Source organism: Pristiophorus japonicus, chromosome 12 (genome assembly GCF_044704955.1).
Source record: "Pristiophorus japonicus isolate sPriJap1 chromosome 12, sPriJap1.hap1, whole genome shotgun sequence".
Taxonomy (NCBI): Eukaryota; Metazoa; Chordata; class Chondrichthyes; family Pristiophoridae; genus Pristiophorus; species Pristiophorus japonicus.
Window position 1 is genome coordinate 62,159,275 of NC_091988.1, and position 17,258 is coordinate 62,176,532.

Here is a 17,258-nt window from a genome sequence, read left to right on the forward strand (position 1 = left end):
AAAAATAAAACTGGGAAGGTGGCTCAACCGTGGCTAACAAGGGAAATTAGGGATAGTGTTAAATCCAAGGAAGAGGCATATAAATTGGCCAGAAAAAGCAGCAAACCTGAGGATTGAGAGAAATTTAGAATTCAGCAGAGGAGGACAAAGCGTTTAATTAGGAGGGGGAAAATAGAGTATGAGAGTAAGCTTGCAGGGAACATAAAAACTGACTGCAAAAGCTTCTATAGATATGTGAAGAGAAAAAGATTAATGAAGACAAATGCAGTCAGAATCAGGTGAATTTATAATGGGAAACAAAGAAATGGCAGACCAATTGAACAAATACTTTGGTTCTGTCTTCACTAAGGAAAACACAAATAACCTTCCGGAAATACTAGGGGACCGAGGGTCCAGCGAGAAGGAGGAACTGAAGGAAATCCTTATAAGTCTGGAAATTGTATTCGGGAAATTGATGGGATTGAAGGCCGATAAATCCCCAGGGCCTGATAGTCTGTATCCTAGAGTACTTAAGGAAGTTGTCCTAGAAATAATGGATGCATTGGTGGTCATTTTCCAACATTCTATAGACTCTGGGTCAGTTCCTATGGATTGGAGGGTAGCTAATGTAACCCCACTTTTTTAAAAAAGGAGGGAGAGCGAGCAGGGAATTATAGACCGATTAGCCTGACATCGGTAGTAGGGAAAATGTTGGAATCAATTATTAAAGATGTAATAGCAGTGCATTTGGAAAGCAGTGACAGGATCGGTCCAAGTCAGCATGGATTTATGAAAGAGAAATCATGCTTGACAAATCTTCTAGAATTTTTTGAGGATGTAACTGGTAGAGTGGACAAGGGAGAACCAGTGGCAGTGGTGTATTTGGACTTTCGGAAAGCTTTTGACAAGGTCCCACACAAGAGATTAGTGTGCAGAATTAAAGCACATGGTATTGGGGGTAAGGTATTGATGTGGATAGAGAACTGGTTGGCAGACAGGAAGCAAAGAGTCGGAATAAACGGGTCTTTTTCAGAATGGCGGCCAGTGACTAGTGGGGTACCGCAAGGTTCACTGCTGGGCCCCCAGCTATTTACAATATATATTAATGATTTAAACAAAGGAATTGAATGTAATATCTCCAAGTTTGCAGATGACACTGAGCTGGGTGGCAGTGTGAGCTGTGACGAGGATGCTAAGAGGCTGCAGGGTGACTTGGACAAGTTTCATGATCACCAGTGCTGATACTGGACAAGTTAGGTGCGTGGGCAAATACATGGCAGATGCGGTATAATGTAGATAAATGTGAGGTTATCCACTTTGGTGGTAAAAACAGGAAGGCAGATTATTATCTGAATAGTGGCAGATTAGTAAAAGGGGAGGTGCAACGAAACCTGGGTGTCATGGTACATCAGTCATTGAAAATTGGCCTGCAGTTACAGCAGGCCGTGAAGAACGCAAATGGCATGTTGGCCTTCATAGCGAGAGGATTTGAGTATAGGAGCAGGGAGGTCTTACTACAGTTGTACAAGGCCTTCGTGAGGCCACACCTTGAATATTGTGTACAGTTTTGGTCTCCTAACCTGAGGAAGGACATTCTTGCTATTGAGAGAGTGCAGCGAAGGTTCACCAGACTGATTCCCGGGATGGCATGACTGACATATGAAGAAAGACTGGATTGACGAGGCTTGCATTCACTGGAATTTAGAAGACCGAGAGGGGATCTCATAGAAACATATAAAATTCTGCCGGAATTCGACAGTTTAGATGCTGGAAGAATGTTCTCAATATTGGGAAAGTCCAGAACCAGGGGTCACAGTCTAAGGATAAGGGGTAAGCCATTTAGAACCGAGATGAGGAGAAACTTCTTCACTCAGAGAATTGTGAACCTGTGGAATTCTGTACCACAGAAAGTTGTTGAGGCCAGTTCGTTAGATATATTCAAAAGGGAGTTGGATGTGGCCCTTATGGCTAAAGTGATCAAGGGGTATGGAGAGAAAGCAGGAATTGGGTACTGAAGTTGCATGATCAGCCTACCCCTGCACCTATTTTCTATGTTTCTATGAAGCACGACAACTCGAGTCAGATACGAAAGACTGGCAGTGGAACTCTACCCCAACCTGAGTTACCGACTTCAGGAGATGAAGGACAAAAGCTGGGGGTACTTGTAACCCAAGGCCATCTCTGAGCCAAGTAGGAATGTGCTCGCTTTACCCACTCTGTGCCACTTTCTAATTGTGCGTGACGTAGTGTATGAAAGTGGCGCTGTGGGAAGAATTTGCTTGCACCTTCTGCAAAAGCGTACCAAAGAGTGGAAATTTACCAAGTTAGGAATCATGAGACCAAAATCCTCCCACGCAGGAATGAATTACCTGGAATTAATTTAATCTGAATGAAACTTCATTGAATATTTAGAAAGACGAACCCCTTATTTTAGATTTGTGGAGTTCGTTGGTGAAGACTGACTGCTTTCCATTTTAAACAGTCGCTGTTTTATTGGTATGCAGGTGATGATGGCTGACAACAATGGTGTGGTGGATGTTCTGGGAGCAGATGTAAAAGAGCATCAGCAGATGGCTGCATGCTATCAGTTACTACTTCAGATCTTGAACACGCTGTTTGCTTGGTAGGTACAGAGTCTGCTATAGTAGCAGATGGGCAGAAGCGAATTGAAAGGAATTGATGAGTTGCACTGAGTGTGAAATAAACAGGCCTTTCTGAAATGTTAATAAAAAAAACAAGTAAAGGCTGGTATGTCTTTCAGCATGTGTTCTGTTCATGGGCACAGTAAGGTGTTTAAATAAACGGGCTGTGTATTCATTTTCAGAATTAGCTCCTCCACCGAGATCAGATTTGGGCAATTTCGACCCCTTGGTTACTCACACACACACACACACACACACACACACACACAGACACACACACAGACACACACACACACACACACACACACACACACACACACACATGCAAATCCCTCAGTACAGCAGATAAAAATAACATCTGTACAAAATTGAGAAAGGAGAGGTGAAGAGAAGATGGAGTTTCTATGATTAGGTAGTGGCAAAATAGAACAATTGATTTCTCACTGGATTAGGATTAGGAACTGGATACTTTCCTGGTACAGTAACCGAGTTGGTGTTTTTCATTTTAACATACAGGTGTGGATTTGCCCAGCATGAAAACCGTAAACTACTGAAGTCAGCCCTTAGTGTTCTGGCAAACAGACTCAAAGCAGGAGATGGTGAATTGGAACTGGAAGAGCTCTTCAGGTATTATCAGGAACTTTTTATTGTTATAAACATAATGTAAAAACATGAGTTCTGTTTACTGAAATTGGAGCCAAAAAGATAATTTAAACTCCTGCTTGACAAAGGTTTTAAGAAGAAAATAGTGCCGTTTTTTATTCATTCATGGAACGTGGACGTCGCTAGCTATTATTGCCTATCCCTAATTGCCTTTGAGAAGGCAGCACTCCCCCACCCTTGGACATTATTTTCCTGTTCATTTTTGTACAATATGAATATCTACAACTTGCAATTGATACAGCCTCTTTAACATAGAAAAATGTTGCAAGGCTGCTTCACCGAGGTGCAATCAGACAAAAATTCGATGGCGAGACTAAGAAGGTGATAGTAGAAGGGAGAAAGAAGTGGGTTTTAAAGGGGGGGAGAGGGGTTTAGGGAGGAAATTCCAAAGTGTGAGGCCTAGAAGTCTGAAGGCACTGCCGCCAATGGATCAATGAAGGGAGGTGGGATTCACAAAAGGCCAGAGTCAGAGGAACGGAGAGTTTGCTGGGATGTTACGGGGCTGGAGGAGATTACAGAGATGGGGAGGAGCAAGGCCATGAAGGGATTGAAACACGAGGGTGAAAATTAAAAATTCGAGGCATTGGTGCCTCTGCCCCAGAGAGCTGTGGAGGCTGAGTCATTGAAGGCGGAGATAGACAGATTTTTGAGCAATAAGGGAATAAAGGGTTATGGGAAGCGGGCAGGGAAGTGGAGCTGGGTCCATGATCAGATCAGCCATGATCTTATTAAATGGCAGAGCATAATCAAGGGGTCAAATGGCCTACTCCTGCTCCTATTTCTTGTGTTCTTGTGGACCGGCAGCCAATGTATGTCAGCAAGATAAAGGGATGATGGGTGAGCAGGATTTGGTGCAGGATAGGATGCGGGCAACAGAGTAAATTCAGTCCAGTGTAGCTAACAATATATCCTTTCTATCCCTACAGGCAGACTTTCCGGTACCTGCAGAATTTCCACAGCAGCATTCCCCGCTGTGCCTCTGCGCTGACTCTTACCCAGCTTCTTATTGTGATAGCGGCAAGATCTCCAGACAATCAGTACAAGGAGAAAATAGGTTTGTCCGGGCTCTTCCGACTTTGGTGTCATGATTATAATTTGGGTTCGGGAGGTGGGAAGAGCGTAAGATTGAAGGGTAATAAAGGAAGAAGGCAGCTGGAATCTATTTGCCCATCATGAGCAATCTTCGAGAGGCCTGTTCCACTGCCAGTGAGTCAAATCAGATGGGAGATTGACTGTCCTAGCATTTCTTTTGGTAAGTGTCTGTCTTCTTCACAGCTGTTTATCTCAGCTCATTTATACAGCAGAGGACAAATTGGTATGCTGCAACATCACAGTGCAATAGCAACTTGCATTTATATAGCGCCTTTAATGTAGCAAAACATCGCAAGGTGCGTCACAGGAACATTATCAAACAAAAATTTGACACTGAGCCACATGAGATATTGGACAGATGACCAAAAGCTTGATCAAAGAGGTAGGTTTTAAGGAGCGCCTTAAAGGAGGAGGGAGAAGTGGAAAGGGAGGGAATTTCAGAGCTTGGGGCCCAGGCAGCTGAAAGCACGGCTGCCAATAGATGTGTGATTTAAAATAGGGAATGTGCAAGAGGCCCAAATTGGAGGAGTGCAGAGATCTCGGAAGGTTGTACGGCTGGAGGAGGTTATAGAGATAGGGCACTAATGCACAGCGTTGCTTCTTCAACTACTTTCTTGGTGCACCCCTCTCCACGAGGCCACGTATATCCTGCTGACCGTGTCCAAATGTACAGCGACGATGTGATTTACACAGCATCCACTTCCTAACATTCTCCTCTGTTGCTTTTGAGACCTGTTCTGATCAGAACTTGCCTTTTTTTCCTCAAGTCTCTGTGATTGCATTTATTTTGTACTGATGATATGTATATCTACATTATAAAGATTTCATTGGTGTTTAAATGGTTGTAGTGATTGCTCTCAATTTTCTCCTTTCAGCATCCATAGCACGAGGTTTCTTGTGCCAATCCTGGGTTCTGCCCAGTGGGGAAAAAGAGAAAGGCATTAAATACAATGAAGCTCTGCAAACCCTCCTATGGTAAGTATAACCAGTAATCCGATTAATTGCCTGGGATGGAGATGAACCTCTTTTTGTTTGTCTCTGAAGGCAAGCCCATATTAGTGCTTATGAGGTAAACGTTAAGTTTAATTATGACTCTTTTGGTGGAAAAGGGAAGAAGTACACTCTGATACCAGCTGCTAGGGCATGCGTGAGATTGCCCAACCTCCTTATGTGCTTGGCCTCTGGCTGGTCCTACAGTGAAACTGTTATTTGAGATCAGAAAATTAGTGTTCCAGTCTCTGGTACACACCTAGGTCCAATCAATCTATAGCATCCTGATGCTCCAATATATCGTGACAGCAGCTAAGAAGTCCCGAATACTCATTTCATCTCCACTCTTTTTCTCATTTTTTTAGTTCCTCCTTTCAACTTGATGAACTTTCAGAGATTACAAACTTAACATAGCAAGATACAAGATAGAATCACATTCTACCACCCTTCAGCCCAGAATGTTCACACGCCAATGCACTATGTCTCTAAATCTGGGTGATGTCTTTTCGGGCATGTGGAATACATTTGGGAGCAGTGAATTGGTTCATTTATAGATACTCTGTGTATAAATGTATTTTTTGCCTGAAACATTCATTCAAACTATATATAAATATGCTCTGTGTGCTTTTTTGTTATGTGGCAGCTATATACTTTCCAAAGCAAATAGGAAATGTTGAATACTGAATTGCTCCACATCACTCACATTCCTAATTACCTTTTAAATAGCTGCAAAAACAGGCCTAGACAACGTTGTTTTCTTTTTCTGTTTTACTGGGAAATGTCGTGTGGAGGTGGAGTAGAATGAAACAGAAATGTTGGCAAATTAAGTGAAGTATTGCTTTGTTGGGTAACCCAGCATCAGCTGAACGTTCAGCAATCTGATGGCTAATTTGTGTTTTTACCCTTTTTGCAGTATTTACCTGAAGCATACAGATGACGTGTTGAAATCTGTAGAGGAAATCGCTGGTGTGGGCATTCCTGAGCTATTGAACTCGACCAAGGATGGCAACTCGGTCACATTTCCAACACTGACCAGGTGTGAATGGAGTTTTGCTTGTGCCAACAAAGGCACTTCTGAAGTTACGATGTAACCATGAGTAAAATCGCACAATTCAGCTCCCTGATGTCGCAGTAGCTGAACCCGCCAACCCAACCCCAGTCTATGCTGTGTTAGCGATCGCTGCTGGGAGAGATGGTGGAGGTGCTGCAATTGGCCTCCATGCTCTTAAAGTATGTGAAGGGATGAGAATATTCTTGCTTCGATCATTGTCCAGTGTTGCCTGCTGGAAAGTGTGCAGATGTCCGATGAGGACAGAATCAATGTCAGCATACCAAAACTCACTGGTGCCGAAATTCATTCTCCTGATAAGGCCCGTTGCCGCCGCAAAGCGGCAGCCACGCGGCGGTGTCGATTGGCCGACGATTTGTAGTCGAATAGCCGCCACTCGCAAAATGCGTCCCGGTGGTTTTTCCGACGGTCACCATATCCACTCCGCTCCTCCCACTTCCACCCCGCTGCTGCCGAACCCTCCTAAGTGCTTCATCAAAGCCTGTACCGCTGACGTCCTACCACGCAAGCAAAATTCACTGGAGAACATTTCAGCTGCTGCACGTGCCAACAGTTTTTTTTTGTCGGTGTACTGTGTTTCCAATGTGTGTAAATTGGCGGTGCAACCTCCATTAAAGGGTAGGACGCAGTGCTGCAGCCACCCGCTTTTTTTTATTGTCGGCTGATTGCCAGGTCAGCCCGACAATTATGTCCTCTGGTTCGGCCAGGTAGTCTGTCACCCCTTTTAGGTGCCAGGCCATTGGCCCAGCCAAAACCCTCCCTGGTGGCCCAGTGGACCTAACTTTAAAAACTGCAGAGGGCACAGAGGCTCTCGCCTTTAACTGAAGGGGAGAGACGTTGTGACGCATCAGTGTGATGATGTCACCAGCCTGGCGCTGATGCAGCTCTAACAGCGGTGGAGAGTCCGTTCCGCCCCCATTATGACCGTCTTCTGCCCCCGCTCGAAAAAAAGCGACAGAGCTGCATCTCACAAGGGTTGCGGCAGCCAAAACACACCAAACACGGTGGGTGCGACCTATTTCCGGCGGGGGTTAATTTCGGCCCCCCTGTCCCTGGACTCACCTGGATGACTCGCCTAAGAGCTTGAAGATGCTTGTGAAACTGTACCCCTTTATGAGTCAACATCTTAAGGAGAAAATTGGAGAGGGGGGAATTCAAATCCTACAAGCTAAGGGGGACCCCGGAAGAGGCAACAGATTTGAGCAGAAGAGTGGTAGAACTTGAGCTCTCATTAGTCATTCCCAGCACAATATGTTTCTAAGCTGTGAATTATCTGCAGAATTGCCATGGTGAAGGTTTGTTCACTGTTGTGGAATGACCTGGGAATAGGTTGCTTGCCTGTCCACATTCTCAGCGACACAAGCCTGGAGGGAGTGCAACAAAGGTTCTCTAGACTGATTCCTGGGATGGAGGGATTGTCCTATGAGGAGAGATTGAGTAGACTAGGCCTATATTCCCTAGAGTCTAGAAGAATGAGAGGTGATCTCATTGAAACATATAACATTCTTCAGGGTAGATGCTGGGAGGATGTTTCCCCCAGCTGGAGAGTCTGTAAGTAGGGGGTCACAGCCTCAGAATAAGGTGTCAGCCATTTAGGACTGAGATGAGAAATTTCTTCACTCAGAGGGTTGTGAATCTTTGGGCATCTCTGCACCAGAGTGTTTCAAGACAGAGATAATTTTTTTGAATACTAAGGGCACCAAATGATATGGGGATAGGGAGGGAAGGTGGAGTTGAGGTCAAAGATCAGCCATGATGGCTCGTATGGCCGAATGGCCTGCTCCTGCTCTTATTTCTTATATTCTTATTTGGCTTGATTTACTTGAATTGCACAAGTTAATAGCCAATCACAGTAGCATTGGTGGTCATGGAGAAGTATGCATCTGAGACCATCTTGCCCTTCCACGTGGAAGAGCATGTGGTAAGCCTTAGGGATTGGATTTAAATAGAAGGTTTCTGTTGGTATGGGGATTCGCTTTAATTCTGCTTAATCTGGGAGCATTGGAGCTGAATTGAACCGTGCCATCAAATGGCAGGAAACTGAAGTGTGCCCATGGTCTCTTGCAGTGAGTACCCAATCTCACTGGCCACTCGGAGATATCAAGTGGAATCCAAGCATTCAATAACAGAATTGGAAGGAAAATTGGAGAATGAGTCATCCCAAGGCCACTCTCATTGTGGCCACATAGTAAGCACCATCAGGAAGACACTGGGTTCCGTCTGCCACCCTTTTCAATCAAAGTGAAGAAGGGGATTGATTAAGTTTGGAAAACTTGGAAAAGCAGTGATATAAACTACTTAATTTCTCTACAGGCAAACTTTCCTGGTCTTCTACCGGGTGATGATGAATGAACTGGACAAGTCGGTAAAGGATATTCCGGCTGGCAAAGAGTCCGATTCAGCTGAGGTAATGCAGATCATGTTGGTCTCTTAACATTTCACCAACTTGCAGCAATTCAATTCTAATAATGCAGAACGAATGTCACTAGAAGCAAAAGGGCAAAAACCAATTGGATTGTCCATTAAGGATTTAATGTTGATTTGGCATTCACAAACAGTCCATGTAATGTCTGGAGGGACATCAAGGGAAGGGGGGGAAACATTTTTATTTTGTAAATTTCTTTTTGATTGGTGCTTGATATATTCTTCCCTAGCCTGCCCGGCCAAACTTCCTCTAGGGTTTGGCCCTGCCTTAGCCATGAACTCCCATCTTAATATGCACATAAGAACATAAGATATAGGAGCAGGAGTAGGCCATACGGCCCCTCAAGCCTGCTCCGCCATTTAATACGATCATGGCTGATCCGATCATGGACTCAGGTTCACTTCCCTGCCCACTCTCCATAACCCCTTATTCCCTTATCGTTTAAGAAACTGTCTATTCCTATCAAATGTATTCAATGTCTCAGCTTCCATAGCTCTCTGAGGCAGCGAATTCCACAGATCCACAACCCTTTGAGAGAAGAAATTTCTCCTCATCTCAGTTTTAACTGGGCGGTCCCTTATTCTAAGATCATGCCCTCTCGTTCTAGTCTCCCCCATCAGTGGACACATCCTCTCTGCATCCACCTTGTCAAGTCCCCTCATAATCTTATACATTTCGATAAGATCACCTCTCATTCTTCTGAATGCCAATGAGTAGAGGCTCAGCCTACTTAACCTTTCCTCATAAGTCAACCCCCTCATCTCTGGAATCAACTTTGTGAACCTTCTCTGAACTGCCTCCAAAGCAAGTATATCCTTTCATAAATATGGAAACCAAAACTGCATGCAGTATTCCAGGTGCGGCCTCACCAATACCCTGTACAACTGTAGCAAGACTTCCCTGCTTTTATACTCCATCCCCTTTGCAATAAAGGCCAAGATTCCATTGGCCTTCATGATCACTTGCTGTACCTGCATACTAACCTTGTGTGTTTCATGCACAAGTACCCCCAGGTCCCGCTGTACTGCGGCACTTTGCAATCTTTCTCCATTTAAATAATAACTTGCTCTTTGATTTTTCCTGCCGAAGTGCATGACCTCACACTTTCCAACATTATAGTCCATCTGCCAAATTTTTGCCCACTCACTTAGCCTGTCTATGTCCTTTTGCAGATTTTTTGTGTTCTCCTCACACATTGCTTTTCCTTCCATCTTTGTATTGTCAGCAAACTTGACTACTACATTCAGTCCCTTCCTCCAAGTCGTTAATATAGATCGTAAATAGTTGGGGTCCCAGCACTGATCCCTGCGGCACCCCACTAGTTATTGATTGCCAACCCGAGAATGAACCATTTACCATTACGCTCTGTTTTCTGTTCATTAGCCAATCCTCTATCCATTCTAATATATTACCCCCAACCCTGTGAACTTTTATCTTGTGCAGTAACCTTTTATGTGGCACCTTGTCAAATGCCTTCTGGAAATCCAGATACACCACATCCACTAGTTCCCCTTTATCCACCCTGTTCATTACATCCTCAAAGAATTCTAGCAAATTTGTCAAACATGACTTCCCCTTCATAAATCCATGCTGACTCTGCCTGACCGAATTTTGCTTTTCCAAATGTCCTACGACTGCTGCTTCCAGTTTCTCTCTGATCTCCCCTCCTGACCTTTCCGTGCTCACCTTGTCCATGAGACCCACTTCCTGTTTCCTCGAACCTATTCCCACTAAACTGCTGACAACTTAACACTTTTTTTTCTGCCTCCCATGTTAGCTGACACTGTTAACTGTTCTCTCTCCTCAGGTACTGTCCTCGGCTCCTTCAAATCTGCCGTGATCACCTCTCTCCTCAAAATAAACAACCATTGATCCCCACCCTCCTTGCAAACTACCGCCACATCTCCAACCATCCTTTCCTCTCCAAATTCCTTGAATGTGTTCTTGCCTCCCAAATCCATGCCCATCTTTCCCAGAACTCCATGTTTGGATCCCTTTGATCAAGTTTCTGCCCCTGCCACAGTAACGAAACGTCTTTTATCAAAGTCACAAATGACATCCTTTGTGACTGTGACAAAGGTAAACTATCCCTCCTCGTCCTTCTTGACCTGTCTGCAGCCTTTGACACGGTTGACCACACTGTCCTCCTCCAACGCCTCTTCACCACCGGCCAGCTGGGTGGGACTGCACTTGCCTGGTTCCATTCTTATCTATCTAATCGTAGCCAGAGAATCACCTGCAATGGCTTCTCTTCCCACTCCTGCATTGTTACCGCTGGTGTCCCCCAAGGATCTATCCTTGGCCCCCCTCCTATTTCTCATCTACATGCTGCCCCATGGCAACATCATCTGGAAACACAGCATCAGTTTTCACATGCACGCTGATGACACCCAGCTCTATCTCACCATCACGTGTCTCGATCCCTCCACGGTCTCTAAATTATCAGACTGCTTGTCGGACATCCAGTACTGGATGAGCAGAAATTTTTTCCAATTAAATATTGGGAAGACCAAAGCCATTGTCTTTGGTCCCTGCTACAAACTGCTTTCCCTAGCCACTGACTCCATCCCTCCCTAGCATCTGTCTGATGCTGAACCAGACTGTTTGCAACCTTGTTGTCATATTTGACCCTGAAATGAGCCTTTGACCACATATCCGTGCCATAACTAAGACGGCCTATTTCTAACTCAGTAACATTGTCCGTCTCCGCCCCTGGCTCAGTTCGTTTACTGAAACCCTCATTCAAGCCTTTGCTACCTCTAGACTTGACTATTCGAACGCACACCTGGCCACATTCTACCATACATAAACTTGAGGTCATCCAAAACTCGGCTGCCCATGTCCGAACTCGCACCAAGTTCCGTTCACCCATCACCTCCTGTGCTCACTGACCTAAATTGGCTCCCGGGTAAGCAACGCCTCGATTTTAAAAATCTCATCCTTGTTTTCAAATCTCTCCATAGCCTCGCCCCTCCCTAGCTTTGTAATCTCCTCCAGCCCCGTAACACCCACCTCCTGAGCTATCTTCTCTCCTCTAATCCTGCCCCCTTGAGCTTTCCTGATTTTGATCACTCAACCATTGGTGGTCACGCCTTCAGCTGCCCAGGCTCTTGGCTCTGGAAATCCCTCCCTCAAGCTCTTCGTCTTTCCTGCTTTAAGACGCTCATTAAAACCTACCTCTTTGACCAAGCTTTTGGTCATTTGCCCTAATTTCTTCTTGCATGGCTCAGTGTAAATTTTTTTTGCCTTATAAAACTCCTGTAAAGTGCCTTGGGACATTATACTACTTTAAATGTGCTATATAAATACAAGTTATTGTTGTACTCTGGATGAGACAGAATCAGGCCCATATGTGCTTGCCTCTCTTTTTGTCTGATTTCATCCCTATGTACCAGATAGATATTGACAATTGAATGATTCTGCAACCTATTTACACAAATTTTGTAATATAATAATATTTAAGAGTAGAAATACGGGCACTTAACAGAAACAGCATAAAATTGCATTGGTGAGGGCATGTATTGCCATTCACAAGCAAGAGGCTGTGATCAAGGGTTGTTACATGAAGGAGATGACGAGTACTGTTGGTATTACACCAGAATGACACAGAATGGAGAAAATTGTGACTGTTTTGATACCTATTTATATGTATATTTTTAAACCCTTTCTATTTTAACTGACTCGCATTTGGTTTCAGGTACAGGTAGAGAAGCTGCTGCGTTGGAATGTCGCTGTGCGGGATTTCCATATCCTGGTAAATCTTGTAAAGGTAACTAAGTGATTTCTTTTTTAGTAAGGTTATGCAATTCCCCTTATTTTTGCTCCACTATTCCTCCGATAGGGACAGGTGTAGGCCATTTAGCCCCTCCGCCTGTTCAGCCATTCAAATAGATCATGGCTGATCTGTGAACAGACTCCATATACCCCATATCCCGTAATACCTTTGGTTAACAAAAATCTATCAATCTCGGATTTAAAGTTAAACTGCCGTTTGCAGAATAGAGTTCCAAACTTCTACCACCCTTTGGGCTGGATTTTCAGTTTGTTGCTGCCTCTGTTTTTGGCCCGGATGGGGCGGTAATGGCGGCGGTAAGCTCTTCTGGGTGGGCGGCAGGCTTTCAACACCCCAGCGGGGTTCTCTGGGCCGGTTGCAATGGGGGCACAAAGCATTACTGCCCGGAAGAGGCAAGCCGGTGTGCAATTCTGGCTCGATTTTTGGCTCCCGCCTGACCCGTAGAGCGCCGTGCTGGGACCGCCTGTGAAAGCAGGCAGTCCAATCTGTAACAGCTGCAGTGAGGTAAGTAATGTTGACCTCGGGTAAGTATGATTGTTTTTTTGGGGGGATTTATGTTGTGGTAGCGTGAGGTATTTATTGAGAATGTTTTTGGTGGGTTTTTTCAGTTTTTTTTTCTCCCCAGGCCTCTCTCAGAGCGCACCGAGGCTGGCCGTTTAGCTCGGGATTTTCGCATGCTCAGCCGGCCTAGCGCCCTAAGAGAGGTGTGTAGCCTTTGCCAGTGTCACTCTGAACCGGCTGCGAGGACACATGGAAGACAGCTGTGGGATTTTCACTCCCTCTTTTTCTGTTTACTCAGCTTCTCCCTGCACCAGTGCAGGTGAGATCAGGAACCTGAGGGAGTAGGAGATTGAAGCATGACTATGGTGCTCCATGCTAGTACTACAACAGGTTGTATGCCTGCTATCTGTTTATGTGGCTTCTTGTTGTGAACCCTTGTTTCAGTATCTGTTTGTTTGCAGTGGTCATACTTTGAACAAATCTGTTTTTATGTTCATTACTGTTTTCTAACCACACAGGTGTTTGATAGCAGGCCTGTCCTGGGTGTTTGTCTCAAGGTAATGGGCTTAATACATTTTTAGGTTTTGGTTTGGCAGTGGTGATTTTAGTTCTTTTTTAATATAAAGAAAAGGAACTTGCATTTATACAGTGCCTGATCGCATCATTGAACCATCTGAAAGTGCTTCATATAATGAATCACTTTGTTCCTTGAAGTGCAGTGTTTATTATGTACGCAAAAGCAACAGCTATTCCTTACCAGCAACATCCTACAAACCGCAATGAGATGACCGACCAGTTAAAATATATGTTTTATACATGTGTATATATAATGTGCGCTATTGGTTGAGAGAGGAATGTTGGCCAGGACACTGGGAAAACTCCCAACTCTTCTTTGAATAGTGCCATTGTATCTTTAATATTTTTAAACAAACAGACGAGACCCGAGTCTTAGCATCTCATATGAACAATATATGTCCGCCTTGACTCAGTAGTAGCAGTCTCTCTTCTGAGTCTGAAGGTTGTGCATTCAAGACCTACGCCAGAGACCTGAGCACAAAAATGTAGGCTGAGGCTCTAGTGCAGTACTGAGGGAGTGCTGCATTGTCAGAGGTGCCGTCTTTCAGATGAGATGTAAAACGAGGCCCCGTCCGCTCTCTCATGTGGATGTAAAAGATCCCATGGCACTATTCGAAGAAGAGCAGGGGTCCTGGCCAATATTTATCTGTCAATCCACATTATAAAAACACATTAACTGGTCATTATCTGATTGCTGTTTGTGGGACATTGATGTGCGTAGATTGGCTGCGGTATGGCGACTACACTTCAAAAGTACTTCATTGGCTGTAAAGTGCTTTGGTCTGTCCTGAGGTCATGAAAGGTGCTATATAAATGCAAGTTCTTTCTTTCTGTATGCCTCTAAAAACGAAGCATTTCCTTAGTACTCCACTGCAGTGTTAACCAGATGACAAGCTCATGTCCAATGATGTTTTGACCTCTGTGATTGTTATGGTAATCAAAAAGCTCACGAGAGGGGAAGTTCTACAGTTTACAGAACTACAATTGTGAGGCTATGGTATTAAAGTATAATAGTGCCAATGAAGCTGTTGAAAATGGGCTAAGGCAATGGCTAGGATTTTCCCCTTTATTTCATGGAACACGCAAGAGGATCGACCAACAGTGGTGTTGAGATGTTTTATTCTTTATTCTCTCCCCTCCCCCATACACGCAGTTTCCTATTTGCAACCAACAGTTACTTTGCCAAGCCCACCACAAGATGGAAAAGGCTCATTGTTCCGCTTGATCATATCCATCCAGAAGATTAATTCTGTAATCTTCCAATTACCCCTTTCACCTCAACCTGAGCAGGGAACAAGGTCTCAACTGAAGATCTTATCTGACAATGTCCACACTCTCAGTACTGTTCTGGAGTGTCAGCCTTGGTGCTGGCTCAAAGCCATAACTGTAAGACTGCTGACACTTCTGCCGTTGTTAGTACCACTGGTAAATCTTCATTGCCTGAAATGTAATGATCAGTCTGGAGATTAGATGTTTATCTACTAGTGTCTCATAACAGTGTCCCACACTGCCAGTAGTTTTTAAAAAAAAAAGTAAAATACTCTATTCTCATCATCTGGTAAATTGCCTGTTGTCTGAAACAAAAGATGGACAAGCAACGTGTTCTGTGGCACCATGTATTGGTCTTGAACCTGCTTTTAGAAGGCATGAGAAGGCAGGATGCATTGACTATGCTCTATCTTCCTATAACACCTCCCCGAGGATAATGCCTAGCCTGCAGTTGCTGTTTTTCCCTCATTGAGTGTGACCAAGACTTTGAATCACCGTGGGGATTTTTAAAAAGACTTGCATTTATATGGTGCCTTTTACGACCACCGGATGGCTCAAAGTGTTTTACAGCCAATGAAGTACTTTTTGGAGTGCAGTCACTGTTGTAATGCGGGAAACGCGGACAGCAAAACTCCCACAAACAGCAATGTGATAATGACCAAATAATCTGTTTTAGTGATGTTGATTGAGGGATAAATATTGGCCAGGACACCGGGGATAACTCCCTGCTCTTCTTCGAAATAGTGTCATGGGATCTTTTACGTCCATTTGAAAGGGAAGACGGGACCTCGGTTTAACGGCACCTCCGACAGTGCAGCACTCCTTCAGCACTGCACTGGAGTGTCAGCCTAGATTTATGTGGTTTAGGCGCTGGAGTGGGAATTGATTATGGAATTGAAATGTTGTCCTAACTACTACTAGTAGCACGTCAGACTGGAACACCAAAGTAAGTCGCTATCAGACAGCCATAAATAACATCAAACTACATTATTTGATTTTGCACATGCTGTAGTTTTTCTAGAAATTAGTTCTATGATGGTGGAATTGCTGCTGTGTTTTAGTCTAATGCATGGTTATATTTTTGTGATGCAGCATGGACGCCTTTTCATTGAATCATTTCTTAAGCAAGGCATGCCACTCCTCGACTACAGCTTCAAGAAGCACAGGGTATGAATTTCCAGCGAAGAATGCAAGTTCAATAGAAAATAAGTAGGAATTGACAACAAAGCTATAATTCAATCAAGAGGTTCAGGTGTAAGTGTAATATAATAATGGACACTTTGAAAAGGGGTCAAAAGAGATCTGAAACAGAAATTGAAATTGATGGAAATTTACAGCTGGTCAATTAGTGCCTGAGTGAATTAAGAAAGGACATGAACTTGTATAGCGACTTTCATGACCTCAGAAGTCCCAAAGTGCTTTCTAGCCAATTAAGTACTTTTGAAGTGTAGTCACTGTTATAATATAGGAAACGTGGCAACCAATTTGCACACAGCAAGCTCCCATGAACAGATAATCTGTTTTAGTGATGTTGGTTGAAGGATAAACATTGGCCAAGACACCAGAAAAAACTCCCATGTTCCTTTTCGAAATAGTGCCATGGGGTCTTTCACATCCACCTGAGAGGGCATCTCGGTTTATCATCTCATCCGAAAGACGGCACCTCCGACATGCAGCACTCCCTCAGTACTGCAGACACTTCAGCCCCAATTGTGTGCTCGGGTCTCTGGAGTGGGACTCGAACCCACAATCTTTTGACTTGGAGGCGAGAGTTCTACCATTGAGCCAAGGCTGACACCTAATTTTGAAGTGGATGGAAATGCCAGGGATTGAACCCGCGACCTCGTGCATGCAAAGTTCGATACATACATGCCGAAGATCTTTACAGACAAAACAGAATTTCCATATGTTTATTTACATAATCAATAATTATCTCTGCACCGCATTTAAAAAGTAGAATTGAAGAAATGAAATAATGGAGTCTTTCTATTTTATATTTCGACAATTTTCATTTTCGTTTGCCATTCCCTCGTTTATCATGCCTCTGCTCTGTAGCTGTCTGCTTGGAGCTTACAAATTTCCTTGAGTCCCTGTGGAAAGTGCCTCTTTTGTAGAGGACATCTGAGGTTAGAAACAATGGGGTAGAAATTTAATCGAGCCTCTGTTGCGGTGTTAATCCAGGCAGAGCGGTAGATTTTGTGCCAGAAAATGGTTTGCGCCTCCAGCCTCAAAATTCACCAGCTGGGCCCTGAGTGTGGA

General features: G+C 44.1%; 1 protein-coding gene across 3 annotated transcripts in view; it reads left to right on the forward strand.

Annotated features, from left to right (window-relative positions):
• The window catches only part of fancd2 (FA complementation group D2), a 107,231-nt gene that overhangs the window by 71,082 nt on the left and 18,891 nt on the right, over positions 1 to 17,258 (forward strand). For 2 of the 3 annotated variants that reach the window (XM_070895580.1, XM_070895581.1), the window contains exons 31-39: positions 2,484 to 2,602; positions 3,138 to 3,248; positions 4,211 to 4,338; positions 5,252 to 5,351; positions 6,280 to 6,402; positions 8,749 to 8,842; positions 12,558 to 12,629; positions 13,673 to 13,711; positions 16,092 to 16,166. In XM_070895580.1, the coding sequence (XP_070751681.1) occupies positions 2,484 to 2,602; positions 3,138 to 3,248; positions 4,211 to 4,338; positions 5,252 to 5,351; positions 6,280 to 6,402; positions 8,749 to 8,842; positions 12,558 to 12,629; positions 13,673 to 13,711; positions 16,092 to 16,166 (861 nt within the window). Of the gene's footprint in view, positions 1 to 2,483; positions 2,603 to 3,137; positions 3,249 to 4,210; positions 4,339 to 5,251; positions 5,352 to 6,279; positions 6,403 to 8,748; positions 8,843 to 12,557; positions 12,630 to 13,672; positions 13,712 to 15,743; positions 15,940 to 16,091; positions 16,167 to 17,258 lie in introns of those variants that run through there. The other variant, XM_070895582.1, reaches the window with a different exon arrangement.